The sequence below is a fragment of the Chenopodium album genome, chromosome 25 (assembly GCF_948465745.1).
Source record: "Chenopodium album chromosome 25, dcCheAlbu1.1, whole genome shotgun sequence".
NCBI lineage: Eukaryota > Viridiplantae > Streptophyta > Magnoliopsida > Caryophyllales > Amaranthaceae > Chenopodium > Chenopodium album.
The window spans coordinates 15,996,559-16,006,132 of NC_137858.1; the positions used below are offsets into that span (position 1 = coordinate 15,996,559).

A 9,574-nucleotide genomic window follows, 5' to 3' on the forward strand; every position below is an offset into this window, starting at 1 on the left:
TTAACCCCCCTTTTATTTATTAGACGGATCTAAGTCATCTAACCCATTAATAACTGTGGCGGGTCACATGGATCCTAGGCGGCCAACCCATTTAATTGCTCTCTCTCAGATATCGATTGAAGCGCATTCAACGTCCTCCATTGAAGCGCAGTTGACGTTCGCCGTTGAATCTTGTTCTTGTATCCCCATTGAAGCAGCTTCTGAGGTAAGTTGTTTTTATTTGTTATCATCACATCAAATATCCTTAAAATTATGAGATAATTGAATCAAATATCCCTAAAATTATGAGATGATTGAATCAAATTTGTTTGCTATGTATTGCACAACCCTTTAATAGTTTAATGTTAGGATTCAATTTTGAAATTAGAGCTCTTTTCCCTCCTGCCCTGCCTCAGGGACGGGCCTGGATGTATTGATTTGTTTTTCAATCACTTTCTTGAAATTTTGTAAATATTTGGGATTTATGGCTTGGTGTTTTTTGTTTTCCTTTATTTTTTTAGTTAATAATGTTGCGCAAATTCATGGTGAATTGAAGTTTGAATGGGTGCATTGTGATTGTTGCAGAAATGGGTTTCATCATGGAATTTGCAGAGAATTTGATTTTGAGGTTGATGGAAGATCCGAGCGAAAGGGATAGAAAATTCAGGGATCACCTGTATACGCTGCAAGATCGGTGCAAGAAAACCAAGGAAATGTGGAGTATGCCATTGAGGCCATATGGGTTTTGGACCTTTGAGCGTCATAACTCTCAGCTTGCTTGGGATGCTCAGATTACCAATGTAACCGGTCGTAGGGATCCCTATGACGAGGCCCTTGAGGGGACTACTAAATAAATATTCAGGTTTTGGGCTCTTCGCGAACTCTTTTATGCTGATTGATGTTTCTGCTTTGGTATCTAACATTTGAGGGTGTATGCATCATCTTTTGTTGTTCTATTTGCTGACATTAGGGTATTATGAATTTGTGTGTGATATTGGAACTTTTTTTCGCATCATCTTTTGTTGTTTGTGGTATATAGGCTGAGTATTAGGTTTGTCTGGCACTGTACTGAATGATACCCTATCTAGAATTTGTTATGCTCCCATATCTACCCTCTTCTTACCATTATGGAAAGGACTGTTGGTTTTACTTGAGCCGTTTTGCCTGACATGCTTGATTAAAGTGATTAGAGGATAAATAAAAAAAAAACCCTGTAAATGCTTGGTGAAACGAAAAGACATGTTTGTGTCAATGTTCGAACTTAGAAGTAACAATATTGGATATTATTGACATTTACACTCTAAATGTGTTGTGGACTAGTGAGAAAATTTGATTTTTGAATGCTTTGAAGGAGTAGTGAGTTATATCTTGTAGCGTGGTTTGAGTTTAGAAGCAGATTATTGATGTCCTGATCTTTGATCATCTTATGGTTATACATTTGAACTTTGTTTGAGGAAGTAGTAGGCTCTGCTTGGGACTATAATTAGAGTGTGACATCATTTTTATCTCTTTGATTGCTGCTCTCTCATATTCCTTTCCTTCAGTTTGCCCAAGTTTGTTCAAGGTCATCATCTGAATCTCATTCATTTTGCAGTAATTAATTTTCACAACCTCATAGACATTACCCCTAAGGTTCCTTAGGATTGTGATGATTACAAACCAACAAATGTAAGCTATCATTTAAAACAACAATATATATTTTGGTTGTGTAAATTTGTTTTGTTGGTTGAGTTGAGAATTTAGTATGTGAGATTAGCTTAAAGATTCTCAAAGGTGATGAGATGCTATTTTTGTCTTCAAGCAAAGGTGATGAGGTGCTTGAAGACAGGGTAGGTTGCTTGTATATGTCTATAGAGCCTTTTTCTTGTAAAATGCTTCACTATTGTGTAATATTAGTTAAATCTAGTACTTTTAATTTTATGTGTAATGGAACTATCTCCATGTCATACACTCATACCAAGAATAGCGTGTCAAAGGTTTTTCTTTGAAGAATCTTTGTTAATCTTGTATTGCAGCCTTGCAGAAATTTAGGATTTTTTTGGAGTAAAATCGGTTGAATGTGGATGGAGGAGAAAGATTTATGTTGATGACTACACGGAATAATCAAATTTGGTTCATGTTAGCCGACCCCACTTTTGGGATTAAGGCTTTGATTGATTGATTGATTGATCGGTTGAATGTGATTTTGAATGGATGGAATCATGGAATACTGGTTATATTAGTACTGGGATGCCTAGTTCATGAACATGAGGACTTTATCAATAACAAAGATAGAATTGTTTTTTATCTTCTTGTGCTATTTTCTAAAGTATTAGAAAATTGAAACAAATAGTTTAGGATCCGTTTGTTATCACTAAAGACACTAAAGTATTTAATTGTTTTGTGTTTCCGAAAGTCATATGGTGCACGGTATCTCACAAAAAGAATAAAATCCATCAAACATATTAGAGTTATCATGATTTTGAAATCTGGCAACCACTTGTTCTAGTTTCTTAAAAAATCTTCCTCTTCTATTTTTTTTTTAAAATAATCAGTTAACAAAAACAAAGATAAAAGGGCTCTTAGTAATTTTAAGTAGTTTCTACCATGTTACCTTCATCTTGGCAATTACTCTTCACATTGCAATTGATCCTATGTGTGCTTATCTAAATAGAGATTTATTAAGGATCAAATTATGTCCGGGAATTGAAGCAAAAAGGGGTTACCTTTATTTTTGGGCCATTGGAAGATTTGCACCAAGGATAATTTTTACCAAAAGAACTCATAATTGCTAGATGACTTATCATATGTTTGAGGTTTAAATGTTGTGCATTATCTTCGGAAAGGTTTATTTGCTAACAATGCAAGCATTAACAAAGATTCTAATATTTTGATGGCTAGAAGAATTTTTAAAACTCCAACAAACGGGATGTAATCTTGTAGAGATTTTGTAACTTGTTTGTAATTGCTATTGCACTTTTATGATTTTAGTTAATTATTTTTAATCTTGTTTGTCTAGATTCTCTAGAAGCATATTATGGTATATTTCTATCTACTTCTGCCTAGGAAAGTGATGAAGCCGTGCTGCCAGCTTGCTCTTCTTTTTTTTTGTTTTTTTTTTAGTTTTTTTTTTTTTGTTTTTTGTTTTTTGTTTTTTGTTTTTTGTTTTTTTTTTTGTTTTTTGTTTTTTTTTTTTGTTATTTCAATCTACTTTGTAGTGTATGCATTTCAGGGCATTTGGAGGGGTGGGGATGAAAGTTGTTAAATTTATTGGGGTGATGGTACTATATGTAAAGAGTACCATTATGACATGCATTCTTAGAGTTTAAGAATGTGCTTATTGCTAGTTTTTGACATATTCTGGTTAAAATGATTTAACACAATTAAACGAAGTAAGAAACTTTGCATTTACCCAATTACAAGAAACCTGAAAAGGGCATATAAATCCTCTTAACCGAGTTGGTAGAGCACGCTGTCCACTGTTATGACATATATATTTAAATTTAGTGAATTGGCACCATCTCATTGTGTAGAAAGTTGTAGGGTGGTGGGCCTAGGCCTTTGGCTTAGCAATAGCAGAGCTTAGTTTCCCTTCCTTTTTGGTCTTAATTATTCTTTTTACGTGTTTGTAGTCTATGTGATGGTTTGGCTGGTGCCATTTGTATCTACATTAACTAGGCGTAAATGAACTGGATAAAATTTGCATCAAGCATCTGATTATATGGGCCGTGTTCTCTTGTTGTGCTAGTTCAGTTTTGAGTTCGCTAAAAGTGAAAGTTTTCTATTGGTTATTATCTTCTACTCTTCATTTGAGTTGGTTTATAACTTCAATCATGTGCTTGTGACTTGATGTAAATTGTCTTCAATGAAATATCATTCTTTTGATTTTATTCCTCTACTATGTATGCAAACATTAACATGAGTCGGTCAGATCTATCAACAGTTAAATACTATGTTTTCATTTTTTGTTCTTTTTCCTGCCACCTGATTTACATTGCATGTTATTGGTTGCAGTGAAGTGTATGCATGCTGAGATTCATCTGCTCAAAGTATCTATAACTTCCGGGAGTATGTAGTTGCAAGGCATATGGATTGTGTTTGTCAATTGTATTTTTTTTTGTGGTAATCTGGATAGATTACCAAGAGACAAAGTAATCGTCTTTCCAACTCTATATTGCCTTTTTTTTTTTTTTTTTATGTTTCGTGTATTTGACTGCTCAATAAAGCAACACATTATCATGTTAAAACCTCTTTTGATTTATCCTGATTTTCACAAGCTGCCCACCATTCTTCAGTTTGCGGTGCGTTACTACTAGTAATGAAATCCACCTTGTATGTGGAATGCAGAATTGCAACCTTGTAACTTTTTGAATCTGACACTATGACTTTAGTAATGGGTTAAACTTGACCTAGTCAAATGCTAGGTATGGCTATTGTCTTTTTTAGTTCACTAGACCTTTGAACAAATCATTTTCCCCCTTCACTATTGTCTCTGACTCTCTTCCTGTGAAATTTGTTTGAATTTTAATTATATTCAAAGAAAATTTGTCAATTACTACCCAAAAGAGGACGTTTTGTTACTTATTACTCCTAAAAATGAAGTTGTTAATTACTACTAAAACTTATTATTTATTGTGATTACTACCTAATGACATTTTTCAGGTGACTTGGGGGTATTTTGATGTACAGGGATAATACTAATTTATGTAATTTTTGGGAATCATGAATTCATTTGAAATGAAAGAATTCAATTATGGATTTTGAAATTTGGAAATTTAATTCCAAATATCATTTTTGGAAAATACTAGAATTCAAGTTCGAGAATTTCAAATTTTCAACTCATCTTTAATGTTTGAGATATAGAATCGAAATGACATCTTTTAGTATTAAATGAATTAAATTGCTGAAGTTAGGTGTTGTTCTTCATCATCAAATTTAATCTCTTTCCTCAAATTGCTCTATGTCGCATCAGCTAGGTCAATGTAAATATATTACGTAGTATATCAAGAAGGTAACAATGAATTATTGAATTTTAGAAGATCACTAGTATAGTACCCGTGCTATTGCACGGTTTTGATAGTTCAAATATTAAATTTCACAAGATCGAAACCAAAGTTAGTTTAATGTATAATAGTTATATTTTTTCACTTTATTTGATTATTCATTTACAATAATGTGTATAGAAGTGGTTATTGGGTAGGGTAGCTCAATGATAATAGGGTGGTCAGGTTCAAGTTTAAAGGGTTTTTTAATGGACAGGACCTTTAATGGACAGGGTCCTTATTGGGTAAGGTCAATATATGACCAAAATGTTTTTATAATTTAATTGATAAAGAAAATAGATAGTGTAAAAATAATTATTCCCCTTCCTAGTGAGTTTGAGGCCTTGCTGGGCTTCCCTACAAATACTCTCCACGTGACTTATTCGCCTCCATTGTCAGATCCCAAACCTGTATTCCAAAAAAATTTCGGCTTGTCTGACAATGACATGACTAATATTGGAACTGATGAAGGCGTGAATTTAATTCAATTTATTGAACACTTCGTCGCCCCTCGTGACAACATGACTAAACAACGCTTTAAAATTCGTGCTTTATGTTATTGTCTTGTTGTCAACTGTTTACTTATGACAGGCAAAGAATATGGAGACTATTCCATGGTGTCTGTAGTTGAGCAAATAGAGGGATGTCATTCATCCGCTCCTTTGGCTTTGGTGGAAACCATTCTATGCTTGAATCGCCTTAGGGGAGATCCTAACGAAAATGGCTTCACGGGGAGTCCACTCCTATTACACGTAAGTTTTTTTTCGTCGTATTTTGAGTGCAAGTTAAGGTGTTGCGCTGGCACTACCAGCGCAATCTCCTATGCTGCGCGCAACTTCTCAAGATGCGCGCGCCACCTGCTCGTGTAAAATCGCAAACTGATTTTTTTTTTTTAAGATTTGGCTCATGGAGCGTTTGCGAATAGTCGACCAGCCACAAAACATTGAGGCCAACGGAGTGCGGACATTCCCTGGACGTCGAATCCTTTACAAGCATAAGAATGAAGAGGAGTGGACGTCGTTCTTTTGTCACGGGGTTCCTAACATACGTTTCGTGATTCCTTGGTGGAACATAAATAGTATGGTTGGGAGTAGTCACAATTGCCCTTACATTAGGCTTTTAGGCATATCTAGTGCTACTTACATCTTCCCTTGCTAGTGTAAAAATATTAGCTATGACATATTTTATGTTTTCTTTGTCAAACAATATTTATATTTCTAGTGTAGAAAAGGCTTTTCGTATCGATTTTTGAGATTTAGTGGCGATTGTAAATGATACGATTTCTCTCATAATTTTATAAATATGCACAAATAGTGTGGTTATGTATTACTATGTCTTCCGTATCGATTTTATATGGAAAAACCATGGCGATTGTAAAATGATACGATTTCCTAAATTATTTCACAAACATACTTGCATATTGTAGCAAATGTACAATCACTACAAAATAATCGCTACAAAAAGACAATATTCTTGTAGTGTTGAGGAGGGAATTTTAGATGGGCAAGTTGCAAATCTGGTAGAGAGAATGGAAGGTGTCGAGAAACAGTTGAAAGAGGCTGTTGGAAAGGTCCAAGTGCAAAAACTGAAAAAGCTTGTGCAAGAGCAGGGGAAGCAGCTGAAAAGACCAAAAGAAGCTGATCAAGGAACAGGACAAGATGCTGAAGAAACAACAAGATGAGTTCTAGGAGAAACTTCAGGGTCTTGAAGACAAGATTGAAGCCCTAATTGCACAACAAAGAGAAGATAGCAAACAGATCATGGACCTTCTCCAAACCTAGCCTATAATCAGCCTTAACTTTTCCTAGCTTATCCTAGTTTCCTATTGCAGTCATGAACAATTTCAATCTATGTTTTTAATGCTTGAACAATTTATTTTGGTTTGTAAAAATTTGTTAAACAAGATGTTAAATCTTTTGATTTTTAATAGAATGCTTTTGGAACGCTTATACATGTGTGTTAGTGTATATTATAAATGCTTATGTAGGAAAGTGGAACTAACTTAAGGGAAGTTAGCAGCGCTGCCTTCAGTTTTCCCACACTCGATGAATTGCTTGTGGGGCCGTGGCTAGATGCTTAATAACTTGAAAAAACAAGACTTTTTGATAATGCCAAAAGGGGGAAAAGAAGAAGCAAACTTGGATGCTGAAGTTGTTTGGGTTCCAATTGAGAAAGTATCAGAAATTTCTCTGATATGATGCTATAGTAGTTTAGTTTATTTCTGTTTTGTTTACTTAGTTTATTTTTGTTTCTTTTTTCTATTTTTTATTTCAGTGTGTGTTTACTTTCAGTCAATAAACCAAAAATACGACCTTCTATTTTGTTTAACTTGTTTCTAGAGTTTGCTTAAGTTTGTCATCATCAAAAAGGGGGAAATTGTTGAAGCATAAAGGTTTTGATGATGAGGAACTTAAACTAAAGTAAACTCGACTAATAAAGTTTTTCAAGTGTTTGATTAGTTTAGGTGAAGTTGATCATGGTGATGGAAGAAGTAGCTGGAACTAAGAAGACATGAAGAGATCTGTATCAAAGAAGTTAAACAAATTAGAAGAAGAGTTCTCTAACAAGAACTGAGTTCCCTAACAGGAATGTTCCCTAATAGGAACTTGAAGACAGCAAGTTGAGGTTCTTTGGTGGAACTTAACAAGCTTGGAGCCCAAGTAATCTACCTGAACAAAAGCGCGGTGCGGCTATTAATTTAGTTAAGGTTTTATCTTTCTAGATTATTGTTAATATGTTAAGTAGGTTATTGCACGAAATTTATTAGAAGCGTGATAAGTTGGCTTGGTAAATAAAATAATACAGAAAGTAATAAAAGATAGATTTTAGGAAAAGATTTTCTAAAACTTTATTTCCTTTAAATCGGTTTGTTAAAAAGATAATTCTTTTTAACAAAATATCTTTTTATCTCTATTTTCCGGAATAGATTTTATTTATGTGATTTATATAAAACCGTGTTTTAAAGATAATTCAAGTTAACTTATTTATCTTTTAGAAAACCTACTTTTCGATACGAGTGTGACTTGTATACATAGTAGAGAGCAAAATGGTTTTAGGTTTTTGTGAGTTTATGCGTGAAGAAATCACTGTGCGTAATTGAGTAAGTTTACCAAGCTTCTAACTTGTCGTATTAGTTTTGGATTTCGTGCATTGCTTGCCTAACATACTAGGTGTCGTATGTTTGTATTGGGTTGGTTATTTGGGTGAGTTTATTGTTTATTTCATACACAGTTTTGTAAGCTTCTTAGTGAGGCTGAGAGTTTGTACTTTGGCAGTACGTGTAGTACTTTGGTAGTACGAGTGAATCTAAGTGTGATGCTTAGGTTGGGTAGGATAGGGTCCTATCAAGTAGCAATTCCAGTGAGGAACTTGTGAAACTAAAGGTCTGTGTTTCATAGGTTGTAACTTGGTGTTTGCCCTATTATAGTGGAGTTTGTGTGTTTGAAATCCCTAAGGTAGGGTCGAGGTTTTACTTCCGGCCAGTTGGGCCCTGGAAGGTTTCCTCGTAAAATCTGTGTGTGCTTGCAAATTCCTATATGCATTGTTTATTAATCTGCAAAAAGTAGTCATTAGGAACTCGATACAATTCACCCCCCTCTTGTATTAATAATCTCAACTAACAGAGAGGCCAGGCTGAATTTCGTGATGCTTGCTGCTGGCTTCTGCAATTTGGTGCAAGAATATAATACATATGCAGCTAAGGTCTTCCTAGGAGCTGCTGGAAGGGCCGTGACTATTAGTCTGGATACTTGGCACCCTCCCTCTACTGGCTGTGTCAAGATGAACACAGACGCTCATGTGCCTAATGTGGGTGCTGCTGGCCAAGGTGTGGTGGGTCGTGATGCAGAGGGCAAGATCATTTGTGCCGCAACTAAGAAAGGGTGGGGCTCTCAACCAGAATACGTAGAAGCCATGGCTGCGCTCTATGCGTTGAGACTTGCAAGAAGGTTGGGCTATAAGAACATATGGGTGGAATGTGATGCTATGAATGTGGTAAAGCAGGTAAACTCTAGCATTGATGGACTGTCGCCTTTATATGTTATTTATGAGGAGATTAATGTCTATAGAGCTTGGTTTGATAGTTGTATTATTACTCATGTTAAGCGTTCTTGTAACACCGTTGCTCATCTCGTTGCTAGATGGGATACCGGTGAGTTTTCAGAGTATGTACGACTTCACTCGTTCCCTCAAAGTATTTTAACTTTGGCGGGGTTAGATTATGCTTAATAAAATTGCTCTATCGTTTTCTTCAAAAAAAAAAAAAAAAAATTAACTATTCAAATTCAACATACTTTAGGTTACTTTTTTCTAATATGATGATTTAAGTTACTTCTTTCTAATATAATGATTTAAGTTACATATTTCTAATATGATAATTTAGATTTCAATATTTTCTTTTACATTGACTTTAATAATGTATATACATACAAAATTTAGACATTACGCAAACATAATTAACATGTAATAATACATACAATATATTTTCCAGATTGATTCGATCCAAACAACCCAATTGATCCCTAATTGAGCTCTCCGTAGTTGTCGATTAAGTCTTGATGCATAGCGCCTATTTA

General features: G+C 34.6%; 1 protein-coding gene and 1 long non-coding RNA gene across 2 annotated transcripts; both read left to right on the forward strand.

Moving 5' to 3' along the window:
- The first annotated feature begins 55 nt into the window (after positions 1 to 55).
- On the forward strand, positions 56 to 4,403 carry LOC145614887 (uncharacterized). Its single transcript, XR_014107179.1, has 3 exons — positions 56 to 205; positions 565 to 841; positions 3,973 to 4,403. It is a non-coding gene; the product is annotated as an uncharacterized LOC145614887 (long non-coding RNA).
- Positions 4,404 to 8,645: 4,242 nt separating this feature from the next.
- LOC145613790 (uncharacterized) lies at positions 8,646 to 9,227 on the forward strand. Its single transcript, XM_081668841.1, has one exon. It carries the CDS (start codon positions 8,646 to 8,648, stop codon positions 9,225 to 9,227), a length of 582 nt encoding a protein of 193 aa, XP_081524967.1.
- The last annotated feature ends 347 nt before the right edge of the window (positions 9,228 to 9,574 follow it).